The following is a 23828-nucleotide window of genomic DNA, read 5'->3' as shown; positions in this document are numbered from 1 at the left end:
TTTAAGGTGCATTACCGCAACCAACTGGACTGGAGTGTGGACCTCGTTCATCTTTCAATCACCCACATGGGTATATGCTTGTAAAAACCAATGAGTAGATGGGAGAGGGGGGATTTGTGGCGTGTCAAGTGTTTAAAATAGAACAAAGTCCTATTTTAACACCTGGCTACACAGATGCCGTTGACTCGTGTGAGCAGTTTGGATGAAATGATTGAATAACATGTAAGTGTACATTTATTTTGCCAGGCTCGCACACGCAACGTGGGTGGTCTGGTCAGCATGTGAGTGGGGAGGGGAAAACTGAAAAATAGATGTTATTGGCAGAGAGGTTTGGAACTCTTTCTTATTGGTCTATTAACAAAATGATGTCACCAGGCAGGCCAAAACTCCATCTGACCAAAACAGCCAGAAATTTCAGACAGTCTTTTCAAACAGCTCATACACTAAAAGGTCATTATCATAACATTCACAATTTCACAGTATTATTCCAACCTCATAGCGTGGAAATATATAAAACACAGGACAATCCCGTTTTGGACTGCACTGGGCCTTTAATGTAAGAAAGAGATTGCCAAGAGAAAGAAAAGTACAAAACTCCCAATGACCTAGTTATCAAATAGGAAACCACCAAGGAATCAGCATCACTCACAACACTCACCTCACACTACCTCTCACTCAATAGCTCTTTCTTTCTCTCTTCCATCCATCTTTCTCTGTCTCTTTCTATTCTGTCCATCTTTCTCTCTGCCTCTTTCTATTCCGTCCATCTTTCTCTCTGTCTCTTTCGTCCATCTTTCTCTCTGCCTCTTTCTATTCCGTCCATCTTTCTCTCTGTCTCTTTCTATTCTGTCCATCTTTCTCTCTGTCTCTTTCTATTTCATCCATCTTTCTCTCTGCCTCTTTCTATTCCTTCCATCTTTCTCTCTGTCTCTTTCGTCCATCTTTCTCTCTGCCTCTTTCTATTCCGTCCATCTTTCTCTCTGTCTCTTTCTATTTCGTCCATCTTTCTCTCTGTCTCTTTCTATTTCATCCATCTTTCTCTCTGTATCTTTCTATTCCATCCATCTTTCTTACTCTCTTTCTCCGGCATAACTTTTTTCACCCACATTTATCTTCCCTATTTTTCTTAGTATGCTAATCTTTCCTGATAGCCTCCCATCCCCAGGCCCTAAAAAAGACACAAACGGTTTGTTATTCTTATAAATTACAGATCTTACCAGGGAAGGATTGGTAGCCTCGCTTTCCAGCCCTGAGTGAAGCACTCAAGTTAAATATATAGAAACCAGTCTCTCACCGGAAATGACTAAGTCTGACTCTTTAAGCACAGGTTGGTAATAGGGAGGAACAGGGATCTTTATACAGGGTGGTAATAGGGAGAAACAGGGATCTTTATACAGGGTGGTAATGGGGGGTAACAGGGTCTTAATACAGGGTGGTAATGGGGATAACAGGGATCTTTATACAGGGTGGTAATGGGGGGTAACAGGGTCTTAATACAGGGTGGTAATAGGGGGTAACAGGGTCTTAATACAGGGTGGTAATAGGGATAACAGGGATCTTTATACAGGGTGGTAATGGGGGGTAACAGGGTCTTAATACAGGGTGGTAATAGGGGGTAACAGGGTCTTTATACAGGGTGGTAATGGGGATAACAGGGATCTTTATACAGGGTGGTAATGGGGGGTAACAGGGTCTTAATACAGGGTGGTAATAGGGGGGTAACAGGGTCTTAATACAGGGTGGTAATAGGGGGTAACAGGGTCTTAATACAGGGTGGTAATAGGGATAACAGGGATCTTTATACAGGGTGGTAATGGGGATAACAGGGATCTTTATACAGGGTGGTAATGGGGGGTAACAGGGTCTTAATACAGGGTGGTAATGGGGGGTAACAGGGTCTTAATACAGGGTGGTAATAGGGGGTAACAGGGTCTTAATACAGGGTGGTAATAGGGATAACAGGGATCTTTATACAGGGTGGTAATGGGGGGTAACAGGGTCTTAATACAGGGTGGTAATGGGGGGTAACAGGGTCTTAATACAGGGTGGTAATAGGGGGTAACAGGGTCTCAATACAGGGTGGTAATAGGGGGTAACAGGGTCTTAATACAGGGTGGTAATGGAGGGTAACAGGGTCCTACTACAGGGTGGTAATGGAGGGTAACAGGGTCTTAATACAGGGTGGTAATAGGGGGTAACAGGGTCTTAATACAGGGTGGTAATGGAGGGTAACAGGGTCTTAATACAGGGTGGTAATGGAGGGTAACAGGGTCTTAATACAGGGTGGTAATGGAGGGTAACAGGGTCTTAATACAGGGTGGTAATAGGGGGTAACAGGGTCTTAATACAGGGTGGTAATAGAGGGTAACAGGGTCTTAATACAGGGTGGTAATGGAGGGTAACCGGGTTTTAATACAGGGTGGTAATGGGGGGTAACAGGGTCTTAATACAGGGTGGTAAAAGGGGGTAACAGGGATCTTCATACAGGGTGGTAATAGGGGGTAACGGTCTCAATACAGGGTGGTAATAGGGGGTAACAGGGTCTTAATACAGGGTGGTAATGGGGGGTAACAGGGTCTCAATACAGGGTGGTAATAGGGGGTAACAGGGTCTCAATACAGGGTGGTAATAGGGGGTAACAGGGTCTTAATACAGGGTGGTAATAGGGGGTAACAGGGTCTCAATACAGGGTGGTAATAGGGGGTAACAGGGTCTCAATACAGGGTGGTAATAGGGGGTAACAGGGTCTCAATACAGGGTGGTAATAGGGGGTAACAGGGTCTTAATACAGGGTGGTAATGGAGGGTAACAGGGTCCTACTACAGGGTGGTAATGGAGGGTAACAGGGTCTTAATACAGGGTGGTAATGGAGGGTAACAGGGTCTTAATACAGGGTGGTAATGGAGGGTAACAGGGTCTTAATACAGGGTGGTAATGGAGGGTAACAGGGTCTCAATACAGGGTGGTAATGGGGGGTAACAGGGTCTTAATACAGGGTGGTAATAGGGGGTAACAGGGTCTAAATACAGGGTGGTAATAGGAGGTAACAGGGTCTTAATACAGGGTGGTAATGGAGGGTAACAGGGTCTTAATACAGGGTGGTAATTGAGGTTAACAGGGTCTTAATACAGGGTGGTAATAGGGGGTAACAGGGTCTCAATACAGGGTGGTAATGGAGGGTAACAGGGTCTTAAAACAGGGTGGTAATAGGGGGTAACAGGGTCTTAATACAGGGTGGTAATGGAGGGTAACAGGGTCTTAATACAGGGTGGTAATGGGGGGGGTAACAGGGTCTTAATACAGGGTGGTAATGGGGGGTAACAGGGTCTCAATACAGGGTGGTAATGGAGGGTAACAGGGTCTTAAAACAGGGTGGTAATAGGGGGTAACAGGGTCTCAATACAGGGTGGTAATGGAGGGTAACAGGGTCTTAATACAGGGTGGTAATGGAGGGTAACAGGGTCCTACTACAGGGTGGTAATGGAGGGTAACAGGGTCTTAATACAGGGTGGTAATAGGGGGTAACAGGGTCTTAATACAGGGTGGTAATGGAGGGTAACAGGGTCTTAATACAGGGTGGTAATGGAGGGTAACAGGGTCTTTATACAGGGTGGTAATGGAGGGTAACAGGGTCTTAATACAGGGTGGTAATAGGGGGTAACAGGGTCTTAATACAGGGTGGTAATAGAGGGTAACAGGGTCTTAATACAGGGTGGTAATGGAGGGTAACCGGGTTTTAATACAGGGTGGTAATGGGGGGTAACAGGGTCTTAATACAGGGTGGTAAAAGGGGGTAACAGGGATCTTCATACAGGGTGGCAATAGGGGGTAACAGGGTCTTAATACAGGGTGGTAATGGGGGGTAACAGGGTCTTAATACAGGGTGGTAATAGGGGGTAACAGGGTCTCAATACAGGGTGGTAATAGGGGGTAACAGGGTCTCAATACAGGGTGGTAATGGAGGGTAACAGGGTCTTAATACAGGGTGGTAAAAGGGGGTAACAGGGTCTTAATACAGGGTGGTAATAGGGATAACAGGGATCTTTATACAGGGTGGTAATGGGGGGTAACAGGGTCTTAATACAGGGTGGTAATAGGGGGTAACAGGGTCTTTATACAGGGTGGTAATGGGGATAACAGGGATCTTTATACAGGGTGGTAATGGGGGGTAACAGGGTCTTAATACAGGGTGGTAATGGAGGGTAACAGGGTCTTAATACAGGGTGGCAATAGGGGGTAACAGGGTCTTAATACAGGGTGGTAATAGGGATAACAGGGATCTTTATACAGGGTGGTAATGGGGATAACAGGGATCTTTATACAGGGTGGTAATGGGGGGTAACAGGGTCTTAATACAGGGTGGTAATGGGGGGTAACAGGGTCTTAATACAGGGTGGTAATAGGGGGTAACAGGGTCTTAATACAGGGTGGTAATAGGGATAACAGGGATCTTTATACAGGGTGGTAATGGGGGGTAACAGGGTCTTAATACAGGGTGGTAATGGGGGGTAACAGGGTCTTAATACAGGGTGGTAATAGGGGGTAACAGGGTCTCAATACAGGGTGGTAATAGGGGGTAACAGGGTCTTAATACAGGGTGGTAATGGAGGGTAACAGGGTCCTACTACAGGGTGGTAATGGAGGGTAACAGGGTCTTAATACAGGGTGGTAATAGGGGGTAACAGGGTCTTAATACAGGGTGGTAATGGAGGGTAACAGGGTCTTAATACAGGGTGGTAATGGAGGGTAACAGGGTCTTAATACAGGGTGGTAATGGAGGGTAACAGGGTCTTAATACAGGGTGGTAATAGGGGGTAACAGGGTCTTAATACAGGGTGGTAATAGAGGGTAACAGGGTCTTAATACAGGGTGGTAATGGAGGGTAACCGGGTTTTAATACAGGGTGGTAATGGGGGGTAACAGGGTCTTAATACAGGGTGGTAAAAGGGGGTAACAGGGATCTTCATACAGGGTGGTAATGGGGGTAACGGTCTCAATACAGGGTGGTAATAGGGGGTAACAGGGTCTTAATACAGGGTGGTAATGGGGGGTAACAGGGTCTCAATACAGGGTGGTAATAGGGGGTAACAGGGTCTCAATACAGGGTGGTAATAGGGGGTAACAGGGTCTCAATACAGGGTGGTAATAGGGGGTAACAGGGTCTTAATACAGGGTGGTAATAGGGGGTAACAGGGTCTCAATACAGGGTGGTAATAGGGGGTAACAGGGTCTCAATACAGGGTGGTAATAGGGGGTAACAGGGTCTCAATACAGGGTGGTAATAGGGGGTAACAGGGTCTTAATACAGGGTGGTAATGGAGGGTAACAGGGTCCTACTACAGGGTGGTAATGGAGGGTAACAGGGTCTTAATACAGGGTGGTAATGGAGGGTAACAGGGTCTTAATACAGGGTGATAATGGAGGGTAACAGGGTCTTAATACAGGGTGGTAATAGGGGGTAACAGGGTCTTAATACAGGGTGGTAATGGAGGGTAACAGGGTCTCAATACAGGGTGGTAATGGGGGGTAACAGGGTCTTAATACAGGGTGGTAATAGGGGGTAACAGGGTCTAAATACAGGGTGGTAATAGGAGGTAACAGGGTCTTAATACAGGGTGGTAATGGAGGGTAACAGGGTCTTAATACAGGGTGGTAATTGAGGTTAACAGGGTCTTAATACAGGGTGGTAATAGGGGGTAACAGGGTCTCAATACAGGGTGGTAATGGAGGGTAACAGGGTCTTAAAACAGGGTGGTAATAGGGGGTAACAGGGTCTTAATACAGGGTGGTAATGGAGGGTAACAGGGTCTTAATACAGGGTGGTAATGGGGGGGTAACAGGGTCTTAATACAGGGTGGTAATGGGGGGTAACAGGGTCTCAATACAGGGTGGTAATGGAGGGTAACAGGGTCTTAAAACAGGGTGGTAATAGGGGGTAACAGGGTCTCAATACAGGGTGGTAATGGAGGGTAACAGGGTCTTAATACAGGGTGGTAATAGGGGGTAACAGGGTCTTAATACAGGGTGGTAATGGAGGGTAACAGGGTCCTACTACAGGGTGGTAATGGAGGGTAACAGGGTCTTAATACAGGGTGGTAATGGAGGGTAACAGGGTCTTAATTCAGGGTGGTAATGGAGGGTAACAGGGTCTTAATACAGGGTGGTAATGGAGGGTAACAGGGTCTCAATACAGGGTGGTAATGGGGGGTAACAGGGTCTTAATACAGGGTGGTAATAGGGGGTAACAGGGTCTAAATACAGGGTGGTAATAGGAGGTAACAGGGTCTTAATACAGGGTGGTAATGGAGGGTAACAGGGTCTTAATACAGGGTGGTAATTGAGGTTAACAGGGTCTTAATACAGGGTGGTAATAGGGGGTAACAGGGTCTCAATACAGGGTGGTAATGGAGGGTAACAGGGTCTTAAAACAGGGTGGTAATAGGGGGTAACAGGGTCTTAATACAGGGTGGTAATGGAGGGTAACAGGGTCTTAATACAGGGTGGTAATGGGGGGGGTAACAGGGTCTTAATACAGGGTGGTAATGGGGGGTAACAGGGTCTCAATACAGGGTGGTAATGGAGGGTAACAGGGTCTTAAAACAGGGTGGTAATAGGGGGTAACAGGGTCTCAATACAGGGTGGTAATGGAGGGTAACAGGGTCTTAATACAGGGTGGTAATGGAGGGTAACAGGGTCCTACTACAGGGTGGTAATGGAGGGTAACAGGGTCTTAATACAGGGTGGTAATAGGGGGTAACAGGGTCTTAATACAGGGTGGTAATGGAGGGTAACAGGGTCTTAATACAGGGTGGTAATGGAGGGTAACAGGGTCTTTATACAGGGTGGTAATGGAGGGTAACAGGGTCTTAATACAGGGTGGTAATAGGGGGTAACAGGGTCTTAATACAGGGTGGTAATAGAGGGTAACAGGGTCTTAATACAGGGTGGTAATGGAGGGTAACCGGGTTTTAATACAGGGTGGTAATGGGGGGTAACAGGGTCTTAATACAGGGTGGTAAAAGGGGGTAACAGGGATCTTCATACAGGGTGGTAATAGGGGGTAACAGGGTCTTAATACAGGGTGGTAATGGGGGTAACAGGGTCTTAATACAGGGTGGTAATAGGGGGTAACAGGGTCTCAATACAGGGTGGTAATAGGGGGTAACAGGGTCTCAATACAGGGTGGTAATGGAGGGTAACAGGGTCTTAATACAGGGTGGTAAAAGGGGGTAACAGGGTCTTAATACAGGGTGGTAATAGGGATAACAGGGATCTTTATACAGGGTGGTAATGGGGGGTAACAGGGTCTTAATACAGGGTGGTAATAGGGGGTAACAGGGTCTTTATACAGGGTGGTAATGGGGATAACAGGGATCTTTATACAGGGTGGTAATGGGGGGTAACAGGGTCTTAATACAGGGTGGTAATGGAGGGTAACAGGGTCTTAATACAGGGTGGCAATAGGGGGTAACAGGGTCTTAATACAGGGTGGTAATAGGGATAACAGGGATCTTTATACAGGGTGGTAATGGGGATAACAGGGATCTTTATACAGGGTGGTAATGGGGGGTAACAGGGTCTTAATACAGGGTGGTAATGGGGGGTAACAGGGTCTTAATACAGGGTGGTAATAGGGGGTAACAGGGTCTTAATACAGGGTGGTAATAGGGATAACAGGGATCTTTATACAGGGTGGTAATGGGGGGTAACAGGGTCTTAATACAGGGTGGTAATGGGGGGTAACAGGGTCTTAATACAGGGTGGTAATAGGGGGTAACAGGGTCTCAATACAGGGTGGTAATAGGGGGTAACAGGGTCTTAATACAGGGTGGTAATGGAGGGTAACAGGGTCCTACTACAGGGTGGTAATGGAGGGTAACAGGGTCTTAATACAGGGTGGTAATAGGGGGTAACAGGGTCTTAATACAGGGTGGTAATGGAGGGTAACAGGGTCTTAATACAGGGTGGTAATGGAGGGTAACAGGGTCTTAATACAGGGTGGTAATGGAGGGTAACAGGGTCTTAATACAGGGTGGTAATAGGGGGTAACAGGGTCTTAATACAGGGTGGTAATAGAGGGTAACAGGGATCTTTATACAGGGTGGTAATGGGGGGGTAACAGGGTCTTAATACAGGGTGGTAATGGGGGGTAACAGGGTCTCAATACAGGGTGGTAATGGAGGGTAACAGGGTCTTAAAACAGGGTGGTAATAGGGGGTAACAGGGTCTCAATACAGGGTGGTAATGGAGGGTAACAGGGTCTTAATACAGGGTGGTAATAGGGGGTAACAGGGTCTTAATACAGGGTGGTAATGGAGGGTAACAGGGTCCTACTACAGGGTGGTAATGGAGGGTAACAGGGTCTTAATACAGGGTGGTAATGGAGGGTAACAGGGTCTTAATTCAGGGTGGTAATGGAGGGTAACAGGGTCTTAATACAGGGTGGTAATGGAGGGTAACAGGGTCTCAATACAGGGTGGTAATGGGGGGTAACAGGGTCTTAATACAGGGTGGTAATAGGGGGTAACAGGGTCTAAATACAGGGTGGTAATAGGAGGTAACAGGGTCTTAATACAGGGTGGTAATGGAGGGTAACAGGGTCTTAATACAGGGTGGTAATTGAGGTTAACAGGGTCTTAATACAGGGTGGTAATAGGGGGTAACAGGGTCTCAATACAGGGTGGTAATGGAGGGTAACAGGGTCTTAAAACAGGGTGGTAATAGGGGGTAACAGGGTCTTAATACAGGGTGGTAATGGAGGGTAACAGGGTCTTAATACAGGGTGGTAATGGGGGGGGTAACAGGGTCTTAATACAGGGTGGTAATGGGGGGTAACAGGGTCTCAATACAGGGTGGTAATGGAGGGTAACAGGGTCTTAAAACAGGGTGGTAATAGGGGGTAACAGGGTCTCAATACAGGGTGGTAATGGAGGGTAACAGGGTCTTAATACAGGGTGGTAATGGAGGGTAACAGGGTCCTACTACAGGGTGGTAATGGAGGGTAACAGGGTCTTAATACAGGGTGGTAATAGGGGGTAACAGGGTCTTAATACAGGGTGGTAATGGAGGGTAACAGGGTCTTAATACAGGGTGGTAATGGAGGGTAACAGGGTCTTTATACAGGGTGGTAATGGAGGGTAACAGGGTCTTAATACAGGGTGGTAATAGGGGGTAACAGGGTCTTAATACAGGGTGGTAATAGAGGGTAACAGGGTCTTAATACAGGGTGGTAATGGAGGGTAACCGGGTTTTAATACAGGGTGGTAATGGGGGGTAACAGGGTCTTAATACAGGGTGGTAAAAGGGGGTAACAGGGATCTTCATACAGGGTGGTAATAGGGGGTAACAGGGTCTTAATACAGGGTGGTAATGGGGGTAACAGGGTCTTAATACAGGGTGGTAATAGGGGGTAACAGGGTCTCAATACAGGGTGGTAATAGGGGGTAACAGGGTCTCAATACAGGGTGGTAATGGAGGGTAACAGGGTCTTAATACAGGGTGGTAAAAGGGGGTAACAGGGTCTTAATACAGGGTGGTAATAGGGATAACAGGGATCTTTATACAGGGTGGTAATGGGGGGTAACAGGGTCTTAATACAGGGTGGTAATAGGGGGTAACAGGGTCTTTATACAGGGTGGTAATGGGGATAACAGGGATCTTTATACAGGGTGGTAATGGGGGGTAACAGGGTCTTAATACAGGGTGGTAATGGAGGGTAACAGGGTCTTAATACAGGGTGGCAATAGGGGGTAACAGGGTCTTAATACAGGGTGGTAATAGGGATAACAGGGATCTTTATACAGGGTGGTAATGGGGATAACAGGGATCTTTATACAGGGTGGTAATGGGGGGTAACAGGGTCTTAATACAGGGTGGTAATGGGGGGTAACAGGGTCTTAATACAGGGTGGTAATAGGGGGTAACAGGGTCTTAATACAGGGTGGTAATAGGGATAACAGGGATCTTTATACAGGGTGGTAATGGGGGGTAACAGGGTCTTAATACAGGGTGGTAATGGGGGGTAACAGGGTCTTAATACAGGGTGGTAATAGGGGGTAACAGGGTCTCAATACAGGGTGGTAATAGGGGGTAACAGGGTCTTAATACAGGGTGGTAATGGAGGGTAACAGGGTCCTACTACAGGGTGGTAATGGAGGGTAACAGGGTCTTAATACAGGGTGGTAATAGGGGGTAACAGGGTCTTAATACAGGGTGGTAATGGAGGGTAACAGGGTCTTAATACAGGGTGGTAATGGAGGGTAACAGGGTCTTAATACAGGGTGGTAATGGAGGGTAACAGGGTCTTAATACAGGGTGGTAATAGGGGGTAACAGGGTCTTAATACAGGGTGGTAATAGAGGGTAACAGGGTCTTAATACAGGGTGGTAATGGAGGGTAACCGGGTTTTAATACAGGGTGGTAATGGGGGGTAACAGGGTCTTAATACAGGGTGGTAAAAGGGGGTAACAGGGATCTTCATACAGGGTGGTAATAGGGGGTAACGGTCTCAATACAGGGTGGTAATAGGGGGTAACAGGGTCTTAATACAGGGTGGTAATGGGGGGTAACAGGGTCTCAATACAGGGTGGTAATAGGGGGTAACAGGGTCTCAATACAGGGTGGTAATAGGGGGTAACAGGGTCTCAATACAGGGTGGTAATAGGGGGTAACAGGGTCTTAATACAGGGTGGTAATAGGGGGTAACAGGGTCTCAATACAGGGTGGTAATAGGGGGTAACAGGGTCTCAATACAGGGTGGTAATAGGGGGTAACAGGGTCTCAATACAGGGTGGTAATAGGGGGTAACAGGGTCTTAATACAGGGTGGTAATGGAGGGTAACAGGGTCCTACTACAGGGTGGTAATGGAGGGTAACAGGGTCTTAATACAGGGTGGTAATGGAGGGTAACAGGGTCTTAATACAGGGTGGTAATGGAGGGTAACAGGGTCTTAATACAGGGTGGTAATAGGGGGTAACAGGGTCTTAATACAGGGTGGTAATGGAGGGTAACAGGGTCTCAATACAGGGTGGTAATGGGGGGTAACAGGGTCTTAATACAGGGTGGTAATAGGGGGTAACAGGGTCTAAATACAGGGTGGTAATAGGAGGTAACAGGGTCTTAATACAGGGTGGTAATGGAGGGTAACAGGGTCTTAATACAGGGTGGTAATTGAGGTTAACAGGGTCTTAATACAGGGTGGTAATAGGGGGTAACAGGGTCTCAATACAGGGTGGTAATGGAGGGTAACAGGGTCTTAAAACAGGGTGGTAATAGGGGGTAACAGGGTCTTAATACAGGGTGGTAATGGAGGGTAACAGGGTCTTAATACAGGGTGGTAATGGGGGGGTAACAGGGTCTTAATACAGGGTGGTAATGGGGGGTAACAGGGTCTCAATACAGGGTGGTAATGGAGGGTAACAGGGTCTTAAAACAGGGTGGTAATAGGGGGTAACAGGGTCTCAATACAGGGTGGTAATGGAGGGTAACAGGGTCTTAATACAGGGTGGTAATAGGGGGTAACAGGGTCTTAATACAGGGTGGTAATGGAGGGTAACAGGGTCCTACTACAGGGTGGTAATGGAGGGTAACAGGGTCTTAATACAGGGTGGTAATAGGGGGTAACAGGGTCTTAATACAGGGTGGTAATGGAGGGTAACAGGGTCTTAATACAGGGTGGTAATGGAGGGTAACAGGGTCTTTATACAGGGTGGTAATGGAGGGTAACAGGGTCTTAATACAGGGTGGTAATAGGGGGTAACAGGGTCTTAATACAGGGTGGTAATAGAGGGTAACAGGGTCTTAATACAGGGTGGTAATGGAGGGTAACCGGGTTTTAATACAGGGTGGTAATGGGGGGTAACAGGGTCTTAATACAGGGTGGTAAAAGGGGGTAACAGGGATCTTCATACAGGGTGGTAATAGGGGGTAACAGGGTCTTAATACAGGGTGGTAATGGGGGGTAACAGGGTCTTAATACAGGGTGGTAATAGGGGGTAACAGGGTCTCAATACAGGGTGGTAATAGGGGGTAACAGGGTCTCAATACAGGGTGGTAATGGAGGGTAACAGGGTCGTAATACAGGGTGGTAAAAGGGGGTAACAGGGTCTTAATACAGGGTGGTAATGGAGGGTAACAGGGTCTTAATACAGGGTGGTAATAGGGGGTAACAGGGATCTTCATACAGGGTGGTAATAGGGGGTAACAGGGTCTCAATACAGGGTGGTAATAGGGGGTAACAGGGTCTTAATACAGGGTGGTAATGGAGGGTAACAGGGTCCTACTACAGGGTGGTAATGGAGGGTAACAGGGTCTTAATACAGGGTGGTAATAGGGGGTAACAGGGTCTTAATACAGGGTGGTAATGGAGGGTAACAGGGTCTTAATACAGGGTGGTTATAGAGGGTAACAGGGTCTTAATACAGGGTGGTAATGGAGGGTAACCGGGTTTTAATACAGGGTGGTAATGGGGGGTAACAGGGTCTTAATACAGGGTGGTAAAAGGGGGTAACAGGGATCTTCATACAGGGTGGCAATAGGGGGTAACAGGGTCTCAATACAGGGTGGTAATAGGGGGTAACAGGGTCTTAATACAGGGTGGTAATGGGGGGTAACAGGGTCTCAATACAGGGTGGTAATAGGGGGTAACAGGGTCTCAATACAGGGTGGTAATGGGGGGTAACAGGGTCTTAATACAGGGTGGTAATGGGGGGTAACAGGGTCTCAATACAGGGTGGTAATAGGGGGTAACAGGGTCTCAATACAGGGTGGTAATAGGGGGTAACAGGGTCTCAATACAAGGTGGTAATAGGGGGTAACAGGGTCTTAATACAGGGTGGTAATAGGGGGTAACAGGGTCTCAATACAGGGTGGTAATAGGGGGTAACAGGGTCTCAATACAGGGTGGTTATTCGGGGGTAACAGGGTCTCAATACAGGGTGGTAATAGGGGGTAACAGGGTCTTAATACAGGGTGGTAATGGAGGGTAACAGGGTCCTACTGCAGGGTGGTAATGGAGGGTAACAGGGTCTTAATACAGGGTGGTAATGGAGGGTAACAGGGTCTTAATACAGGGTGGTAATAGGGGGTAACAAGGTCTTAATACAGGGTGGTAATAGAGGGTAACAGGGTCTTAATACAGGGTGGTAATGGAGGGTTACAGGGTTTTAATACAGGGTGGTAATGGAGGGTAACAGGGTCTTAATACAGGGTGGTGTAAGGGGGTAACAGGGTCTTAATACAGGGTGGTAATAGGGATAACAGGGATCTTTATACAGGGTGGTAATGGAGGGTAACAGGGTCTTAATACAGGGTGGTAATGGAGGGTAACAGGGTCTTAATACAGGGTGGTAATAGGGGGTAACAGGGTCTTAATACAGGGTGGTAATGGAGGGTAACAGGGTCTTAATACAGGGTGGTAATGGAGGGTAACAGGGTCTTAATACAGGGTGGTAATAGAGGGTAACAGGGTCTTAATACAGGGTGGTAATGGAGGGTAACAGGGTCTTAATACAGGGTGGTAATGGAGGGTAACAGGGACTTAATACAGGGTGGTAATGGAGGGTAACAGGGTCTTAATACAGGGTGGTAATGGAGGGTAACAGGGTCTTAATACAGGGTGGTAATGGAGGGTAACAGGGACTTAATACAGGGTGGTAATGGAGGGTAACAGGGTCTTAATACAGGGTGGTAATGGAGGGTAACAGGGTCTTAATAGAGGGTTGTAATGGAGGGTAACAGGGTCTTAATACAGGGTGGTAATGGAGGGTAACAGGGACTTAATACAGGGTGGTAATGGAGGGTAACAGGGACTTAATACAGGGTGGTAATGGAGGGTAACCGGGTTTTAATACAGGGTGGTAATGGAGGGTAACAGGGTTTTAATAGGGGGTAACAGGGTCTTAATACAGGGTGGTAATGGAGGGTAACAGGGTCTTAATACAGGGTGGTAATAGGGGGTAACAGGGTCTTAATACAGGGTGGTAATGGAGGGTAACAGGGTCTTAATACAGGGTGGTAATGGAGGGTAACCGGGTCTTAATACAGGGTGGTAATGGAGGGTAACCGGGTCTTAATACAGGGTTTTAATGGAGGGTAACCGGGTCTTAATACAGGGTGGTAATAGGGGGTAACAGGGTCTTAATACAGGGTGGTAATGGAGGGTGGTATTATGAGAGAACAAGGTGGAGGTGTGTGTCTGTATGTCTGCCACACTAGCAACACTCAAATGGCAAATGTGAGACTACACTGATCTCACAGCACTCTTTATCACTCTCCCTAAGGCGCAAAATAATCCTTAATGTACCATTACAAACACACACACACACACACACACACACACACACAAACACGCTTGCTTGTCTCAGCGGTCTCTTAGTGTTTCACGGCTATGAACACGCACAATAGCTGGGTCTTGGGTGCAGGTTGTACTATGGCACTATGGGTAATTGTGTTCAGAATGACGCACAAACACACATTCTGACCTCTCGTGTAATATCCACGGCATTACATGTACTGCTGCTTGACTCCCTTCCCTCTGTCCCTCAGATTACTGCATCACTTCTCAACAACCCTCCGTAGCTCAGAGAGAGTAGCCCAGGACCAAGTGGAACAGACAGCGAAGGACACATATCTACATGATCACTACACATGTTATCCCACTGCTGTTATACACAGCCTGGTCTGCAATGTACAGTACACCACCCAGCCAGCCCAGCCTGGGAGACATTACATGACATAACCATAATGGGCCGCGCCTGTCCTCTTGTTCTCCTACTTGGTTATAATTTAATGGAGATGGGCAGAACAACTCCAACTCCCAGCTTCCCCGTTGTTAGATCACACACCTTTCATTTGATGTTGGCCTACACACATATAGTTCAAACACACACACACACAAGCAAGGACACAAACACACACACCAGCAATGACGCAAACACACACACACACACACACAAGCAAGGTCGCAAACACACACACACACACACATACCAGCAAGGACACACCAGCAAGGTCGCAAACACACACACAAGCAAGGACGCAAACACATCAACAAGGACACGTCGAGAGGTGTGTGTGTGGAGGAAAATGAGCCCTGATAATCAGAGTGGTTAAACACAAAGCTTAAGGTCATCAAAGGCAGAGAGAGGAGCCCTGATGAGGCTCCTGAACTGGTATAAAGTCAATAACTCAGGCCCCGTAGGGCCTCACTGGGCTCTCCATTACCATAAATAACTAGCCCCCCACCAGACAGCCCCTGAAGCTCCCCGACGGAGCCCTCTGCCCCCCTCAGTGCCAGCCAGCATAGTTTCCCACCAAGTCTCTATCTGGGAGGCCTGGGGCTCTGTGTAGATGGGGCTTATTCCACAAACCCACCAACATTACTATGACAATGACAGAGCAGTTCCTGTAATACGCTGGTTACAGAAGGATAGTGAACAGATGAAAAATGATGAAGACTGATACAAACACTATGATGATAAGCACATTTGAACTGTAAATCACAGTGTGTTCAGTCTTCCTGTTTGGCTAGTTCGAGTTAGTTTGAAGCTGGTTGTATGTTCTTCTATCTGCTCAAAGTCATCAGATACCATATGAGTACCACAGTATGTTATATCCCTTTATATACCCTTTTCACATTCTCATGTGTAATGAACGTCCAGTATGCCCTCCTCCTGAGAGGTCAGAGATGCTGTGACAGCAGATTGCCTCTATGTCCCCGATGTAGAGCATTGTCTGACATCAGATAGTCGGTCGATTCCGCCTGCACTGAAGGACGAGCGTCATGTAGGAGTGACGCCATCTAATGTAAGACAATGGGCGTAGAGTAGAAATCTACAGTAGAAGAACATGAGAGCCATCTCCGCAGCTAATCAGCTTACTGTATAAAACTGCACTGGAATTATGGGTTTTAGACAACCTCTGTGTGTGTGTGTGTGCGTGTGCGTGGGCGTGGGCGTGGGCGTGTGCGTGTGCGTGTGGGTGTGCGTGTGCGTGTGCGTGTGGGTGTGGGTGTGGGTGTGGGTGTGGGTGTGCGGGTGTGCGGGTGCGGGTGCGGGTGCGGGTGCGGGTGCGGGTGCGGGTGCGTGCGCGTGCGCGTGGGCGTGGGCGTGGGCGTGGGCGTGGGCGTGGGCGTGGGCGTGCGGGTGTGTGTGTGTGTGTGTGTGTGTGTGTGTGTGTGTGTGTGTGTGTGTGTGTGTGTGTGTGTGTGTGTGTGTGTTAGGGCTCAGATTAACGTCTGACATTACTCCTCCCTTCTTACTTCAGCTAAATCTCCTAATTTATTCCACAAACACACAACATCTCTCCTCCCTCACTCACTCCATCAACTCTCTCACGTCCTTACCTAGTTTCTGTATTCTCTCTCCAAATCCTGCTCTCTCTCCCTCCCCTTGTCCCACTCTACTTCTCTCTCCCTCTAATTCTCTCCCTCCCTGGCGGGTAGGAGCATTGTAACCGAAAGGTTGCTGGATTGAATCCCCGAGCCGACAAGGTAAAAATCTGTTGTTCTGCCCCTGAGTAAGGCAGTTAACCTCCAACAACAACTGTTCCCCGGGCGCCGATGATGTAGATGTCGATTAAAGCACCTCACTGATTCAGAGCAGTTGGGTTAAATGCAGTATCCCTCTTTCCCTCCATCTCTCTCTCTCTCCACCCCTCTATTTCTGTAGTAGTGGGTGTGTTTGAAGGGCTGGCTCTGTGCATCTCTTAGCTCTGTGATGAAAACCTGCCAGGCTGTTTGAAACTACACACCTCTCAACCTCTCCATGACACCAGTCAAACACCTGTCCATGACACCAGTCAAACCCCACCTGTCCATGACACCAGTCAAACCCCACCTGTTCATGACACCAGTCAAACACACCTGTCCATGACACCAGTTAAACACACCTGTCCATGACACCAGTTAAACACACCTGTCTATGACACCAGTTAAACACACCTGTCTATGACACCAGTTAAACACACCTGTCCATAACACCAGTCAAACACACCTGTCATCATTCTGTATACACACACACAACTGAGCATGCACACACACACATTAATTAATTCTCACACACAGAAACTCATACTCTCACACACACAGCCTTGTACAGCTAACCTTGTGGGGACACACAATTCAGTCCCATCCAAAATCCTATTTTCCCTAACCCCTAACCGTAAACCTAACCCTAAACCTAACCTTAAACCTAACCCTAAAACTAACCCTAGCTCCTAACCCTAAACCTAACCCTAGCTCCTAACCCTTAACGTAATTCTAACCCTAACTCTAAACCCCCTAGAAACTAACAAAATGTCCCCAGTTGGTCAAATTTTGGTTTGTTTGCTATTCTTGTGGGGATTTTTGGTCCCCACAAGTATAGTTAAACACTTACACACACAGAGACAACCATACTCTCTCACACACACACACACTCTTCCGGCGCCAACTGAGTTGGCTGCCTCGCTTCGCGTTCTAATTCCTATGCACTTGTGTGTAAAAGGTAGCTGTTGTGAAATTGTTAGATTACTTGTTAGATATTACTGCTAGAAGCACAAGCACTTCGCTAATCTCGCATTAACATCTGCTAACCATGTGTATGTGACCGTGTGTGACCAATAACATTTGATTTGATTTGACATTCACACTCCCACACACACATTCTCTCACACACACATTCTCTCACACACACAAAGAGAAGAGGATGCACACTCAATCTGAATCAATCAACAGATCAATCAACATTTAGAGGTCACAGACATATACCAATATCATACTGCTAACAGCAATGTCATGCCATGGCACTGTTGAAAAACGTGGGGATTTCTATGGGAATAATCATTCTGCCTATGTGTTCATATAGGTTACCAACCCCAGTTGTATTGCCACTGACCATGCAGGGTATGAGCAGAATCTGCCCCTATGCAACTCCAGTGTCTCAATTTCCTTGTGGCCTCTGACAGCATGATTGAGGCTGGGCCAGCAGCACTCATTGATGCAATTAGTGACCGTTTTTTGGACCTAGTTTGTTTGTTCCATTGTTAATTAGCCACACCTCATTTAACACTAGAGGCCACCTTCTCCTTCTGTCAAAACAGCCCTTTGCAACAGACATATCTAGACTGGAAAAGAAGACTTCTCAATCCCAGTCACAAATGTTAGGAGCATTTAAACAGTTCTCTGTCCGTACAATTGACAATAAAGTGATCTTAATCTTATTACTTGCTTTTCTCTCTCTCCCTACAGAGCACTACCACCTGAACAATTCAGCCTTCTATCCAGGAATGCCTCACCCCCACAGCAATCTCAGTGGACTGGGCCTCAACAAGTACACCTCCCTCAGGGCTGTGGGTAAGGCCATATACACAAAGACATGCACAAACATATGGACTCACTAACTTGCACACACAAACATCCAATGTACATTCCAGGACAAGCTGATCATTATCCAGACTGGCACCGTAACCTTTCAAACCAGCCCAGGGTTTTCCAGCTGGCATCTGAGGCAAATTGAGTTCCCCTCATGGCAGAGAGATCTCATGAATGAAAGCAGATATACTACACGCAATACAGTCTCAGGCCTTTACTAGAAAGATGATGTCCAAGCCATATACAGGTCATACAGTCTCAGGCCTTTACCAGAAAGATGAGGTCCAAGCCATATAGGTCAAGGTCATACAAACAACCACGTTCAAGTTAGTTAATGTAGAGTAGGAACTGAAGTGATGTTATGGTACAGATTGGCAGATCATAAACTTAGAACAAAGAAATAAAGTTGCACATTCACTGTCATTTTTATTTTGTGACTGAAGCAACGTTATGACAGTGTGACTGAAGCAATGTTATGGCAGTGTGACTGAAGCAACGTTATGGCAGTGTGACTGAAGCAACGTTATGGCAGTGTGACTGAAGCAACGTTATGGCAGTATGACTGAAGCAACATTTTGGCAATGTTTTGGGACAGAACACACCATCCACACTGACAGACTGAAGAGAAACCTAGCAACAGAAAAGGACAGGAACCTCTGTCACTCCACAGTCTACTTTTCAGGGATAGAGGGATGATTCACTGAGCAGAGTGGAATTGAAAGTATTCCAAACCCAAAATGCACTTGGAGTTCCTCTCAGAAGCATCCGCTCCAATTCACTGTCATAGATGTCTCTCAGCGGCTCTAATGAGCATCCAGGCATCACACACATAACCTGGCAGACAACGCTGGCAGACAACGCTGATCCGACCTGACAGAGACCTGGAGATGACACACACACACATGCATACGCACATAGGTAGACACACACACACACACACACACACACACACACACACGCACATACATTACCAGTCAAAAGTTTGGACACCTACTCAAGGGATTTTCTTTATTTTATGATTTTCTACATTGTAGAATAATAGTGAAGACATCAAAACTATGTAATAACACATATGGAATCATGTAGTCACCAAAAAAGCGACAAATCAAAATATAGTTTATATTTGAGATTCTTCAAAGTAGCCACCCTTTGCCTTGATGACCGCTTTGCACACGCTTGGCATTCTCTCAACCAGCTTCATGAGGTAGTCACCTGGAATGCATTTCAATTAACAGGTGTGCCTTGTTAAAAGTTAATTTGTGGAATTTCTTTCCTTCTTAATGTGTTTGAGCCAATCAGTTGTGTTGTGACAAGGTAGGGTGGTGTACAGAAGATAGCACGATTTGGTAAAAGACCAAGTCCATATTATGGCAACAACAGCGCAAATTAGCAAAGAGAAACGACAGTCCATCATTACTTTAAGACATGAAGGTCAGTCAATGCGGAAAATTTCAAGAACGCTGAAAGTTTCTTCAAGCGCAGTCACAAAAACCATCCAGCGCTATGAGGAAATTGGCTCTCATGAGGTCCGCCACAGAAAAGGACCCAGAGTTATCACTGCTGCAGAGGATAAGTTCATTAGAGTTACCAGCCTCAGAAATTGCAGCCCAAATAAATGCTTCACAGAGTTCAAGTAACAGACACCTCAACATCAACTGTTCAGAAGAGACTGCGTGAATCAGGGCTTCATGGTCAAATTGCTGCAAAGAAACAACTACTAAAAGACACCAATAAGAAGAGACTTGCTTGGGCCAAGAAACACAAGCAATTGAGATTAGACCGGTGGAAATCTGTCCTTTGATTTTTGGTTCCAACCACCATGTCTTTGTGAAACGCAGAGTAGGTGAACGTATGATCTCCGCATGTGTGGTTCCCACCGTGAAGCATGGTGCTTTGCTGGTGACACTCTGTGATGTATTTACAATTCAAGGCATACTTAACCAGCATGGCTACCACAGCATTCTGCAGGGATATGCCAGCCCATCTGGTTTGCGCGTAGTGGGACTATCATTTGTTTTTCAACAGGACAATAGGACAATGACCCAACACACCTCCAGGCTGTGTAAGGGCTATTTGACCAAGAAGGAGAGTGATGGAGTGCTGCATCAGATGACCTGGCCTCCACAATGTTTTTTATTTAACTAGGAAAGTCAATTAAGAACAAATTCTTATTTACAATGACGGCCTAGGAACAGTGGGTTAACTGCCTAGTTCAGGGACAGAATGACAGATTTTTACCTTGTCCGCAAGGGTGGCTACTTTGAAGAATATCAAATATAAAATACACTGCTCAAAAAAATAAAGGGAACACTTAAACAACACAATGTAACTCCAAGTCAATCACACTTCTGTGAAATCAAACTGTCCACTTAGGAAGCAACACTGATTGACAATAAATTGCACATGCTGTTGTGCAAATGGAATAGACAAAAGGTGGAAATTATAGGCAATTAGCAAGACACCCTCCATAAAGGAGTGATTCTGCAGGTGGTGACCACAGACCACTTCTCAGGTCCTATGCTTCCTGGCTGATGTTTTGGTCACTTTTGAATGCTGGCGGTGCTCTCACTCTAGTGGTAGCATGAGACGGAGTCTACAACCCACACAAGTGGCTCAGGTAGTGCAGCTCATCCAGGATGGCACATCAACGCGAGCTGTGGCAAGAAGGTTTGCTGTGTCTGTCAGTGTAGTGTCCAGAGCATGGAGGCGCTACCAGGAGACAGGCCAGTACATCAGGAGACGTGGAGGAGGCCGTAGGAGGGCAACAACCCAGCAGCAGGACCGCTACCTCCGCCTTTGTGCAAGGAGGAGCACTACCAGAGCCCTGCAAAATTACCTCCAGCAGGCCACAAATGTGCATGTGTCTGCTCAAACGGTCAGAAACAGACTCCATGAGGGTGGTATGAGGGCCCGACGTCCACAGGTGGGGGTTGTGCTTACAGCCCAACACCATGCAGAACGTTTGGCATTTGCCAGAGAACACCAAGATTGGCAAATTCGCCACTGGCGCCCTGTGCTCTTCACAGATGAAAGCAGGTTCACACTGAGCACATGTGACAGACGTGACAGAGTCTGGAGACGCCGTGGAGAACGTTCTGCTGCCTGCAACATCCTCCATCATGACCGGTTTGGCGGTGGGTCAGTCATGGTGTGGAGTGGCATTTCTTTGTGGGGCCGCACAGCCCTCCATGTGCTCGCCAGAGGTAACCTGACTGCCATTAGGTACCGAGATGAGATCCTCAGAGCCCTTGTGAGACCATATGCTGACAGCACATTTATGGCCTGCTGGAGGTCATTTTGCAGGGCTATGGCAGTGCTACTCCTTGCACTAAGGCGGAGGTAGCGGTCCTGCTGCTGGGTTGTTGCCCTCCTACGGCCTCCTCCACGTCTCCTGATGTACTGGCCTGTCTCCTGGTAGCGCCTCCATGCTCTGGACACTACGCTGACAGACACAGCAAACCTTCTTGCCACAGCTTGCATTGATGTGCCATCCTGGATGAGCTGCACTACCTGAGCCACTTGTGTGGGTTGTAGACTCCGTCTCATGCTACCACTAGAGTGAGGGCACCGCCAGCATTCAAAAGTGACCAAAACATCAGCCAGGAAGCATAGGAACTGAGAAGTGGTCTGTGGTCACCACCTGCAGAATCACTCCTTTATTGGGGGTGTCTTGCTAATTGCCTATAATTTCCACCTTTTGTCTATTCCATTTGCACAACAGCATGTGCAATTTATTGTCAATCAGTGTTGCTTCCTAAGTGGACAGTTTGATTTCACAAAAGTGTGATTGACTTGGAGTTACATTGTGTTGTTTAAGTGTTCCCTTTATTTTTTTGAGCAGTGTATATTTTGATTTGTTTAACACTTTTTTGGTAACTACATGATTTCATATGTGTTATTTTATAGTTTTGATGTCTTCACTATTATTCTACAATAAAAATAAAGAAAAACCCTTGAATGAAATGGAATTGACCCCAACTATGGTGCTTCGTTCGAATGTGAAAGCTACAATCATCTGTGTGAAAGCGATATTATGACTCAAACCCACAGCGCTCTCTCTCACTCTCTCTCTCTCTGCAGCAGACACTGCCTCTGGAGGCTACTATAAGAGCTACCCTTTGATGGACTTCTCCCAGTACCAGGCAGGCCCTTCAGCCTTCCAGCCCATCTCCCTGCACCCCAAAGACAAGTCCTACCTACACCAAGACCACCACCAGCTCTCCTCCCAGCACAACCTCCCAACAACCCTCTCCATCTCCCAGAGCCACCTGGAGAGGTCCTGTTTGCCCAAGACCACCAGCCACCCTCTGTTCTCCAGCTCAGCCTTCAAAGCCTGGGACACCAGTGGACGCCACGTCCAGAGGCAGACCTCCCACCCTGGGCACATCTCGGCCCATCGGCATGCCTACTCCACCAGGAGACAGCACAGTGTAGAGAATTTCCCGGAGCTGTTCAAACACCCTGTGCCGTACAGCCACCCATCCTCCTACCACCACACCAGGCATAAGAGCTACTCCACCAACAGCAAGACGGAGGTCACTGTCTGAGCACGGAACTCTGAGTTCCCCTGTGCAGACAGAGACATAGAAACAGATACAATTATGTGCAACGATGCATCGCCACTCTAGTACAATAACTTAACCACGGACATCATTGCGACATTGATAAGGCAAGAGAAACACTGTCGCTCTCTGAACACCTCTGAGCCTCAGAACCCAGACACTCTCGGTCTCTATGTCCACCACAACTCTGTGTGGCTCTAAACCTTTCGCTAACTAACTACATCTCTCCATGCATTACTCTGTGGTCTTGTTCTTCCCCCTATATCCTCCATTTTCCACTCCCGCAACAACGCCTCAGCCCCCCTCCTCCACCCATAAAAGCAACGTGTTCAGGCCATTAGAAGGATGATAGCACCCCAGGGCCACATTAATTCAACAGGGACAATGCCATTGTCACGTCAGCTCCAATCAGCCTCTGCTCCAGCGCTGGACACACACACACACACACAGAGACAGACACAGAGACAGAGAGCAAGGTATGGACAGAGAGAGAGGGAGGGAGGGAGAGAGCAAGGTATGGACAGAGAGAGAGGGAGGGAGAGAGCAAGGTATGGACAGAGAGAGAGGGAGGGAGAGAGCAAGGTATGGACAGAGAGAGAGAGGGAGGGAGAGAGCAAGGTATGGACAGAGAGAGAGAGGGAGGGAGAGAGCAAGGTATGGACAGAGAGAGAGAGAGCAAGGTATGGAGAGAGAGAGAGAGAGGGAGGGAGAGAGAGAGCAAGGGAGGGCGAGAGAAAGAGAGGGAGGGAGAGAGCAAGGGAGGGAGAGAGAGAGAGGGAGGGAGAGAGCAAGGGAGGGAGAGAGCGAGAGAGGGAGGGAGAGAGCAAGGTATGGAGAGCGAGAGAGGGAGGGAGAGAGCAAGGTATGGAGAGCGAGAGAGGGATGGAGAGAGCAAGGTATGGAGAGCGAGAGAGGG

General features: G+C 47.4%; 1 protein-coding gene across 1 annotated transcript in view; it reads left to right on the top strand.

Moving 5' to 3' along the window:
- Positions 1-22932, top strand: part of LOC129862455 (protein shisa-9-like) — a 97441-nt gene extending 74509 nt beyond the window's left edge. Inside the window, exons 4-5 of the mRNA XM_055934154.1 lie at positions 18228-18332; positions 22431-22932. Coding sequence (XP_055790129.1) covers positions 18228-18332; positions 22431-22897 — 572 coding nt within the window. The 3' untranslated portion in view covers positions 22898-22932. The remainder of the gene's footprint in view (positions 1-18227; positions 18333-22430) is intronic.
- Positions 22933-23828: the final 896 nt, after the last annotated feature.

This window comes from Salvelinus fontinalis, chromosome 1 (assembly GCF_029448725.1).
Source record: "Salvelinus fontinalis isolate EN_2023a chromosome 1, ASM2944872v1, whole genome shotgun sequence".
Lineage (NCBI taxonomy): Eukaryota > Metazoa > Chordata > Actinopteri > Salmoniformes > Salmonidae > Salvelinus > Salvelinus fontinalis.
The sequence above is the reverse complement of the archived record's forward strand: the minus strand, read 5'-3'. Positions and strand labels throughout refer to the sequence as shown.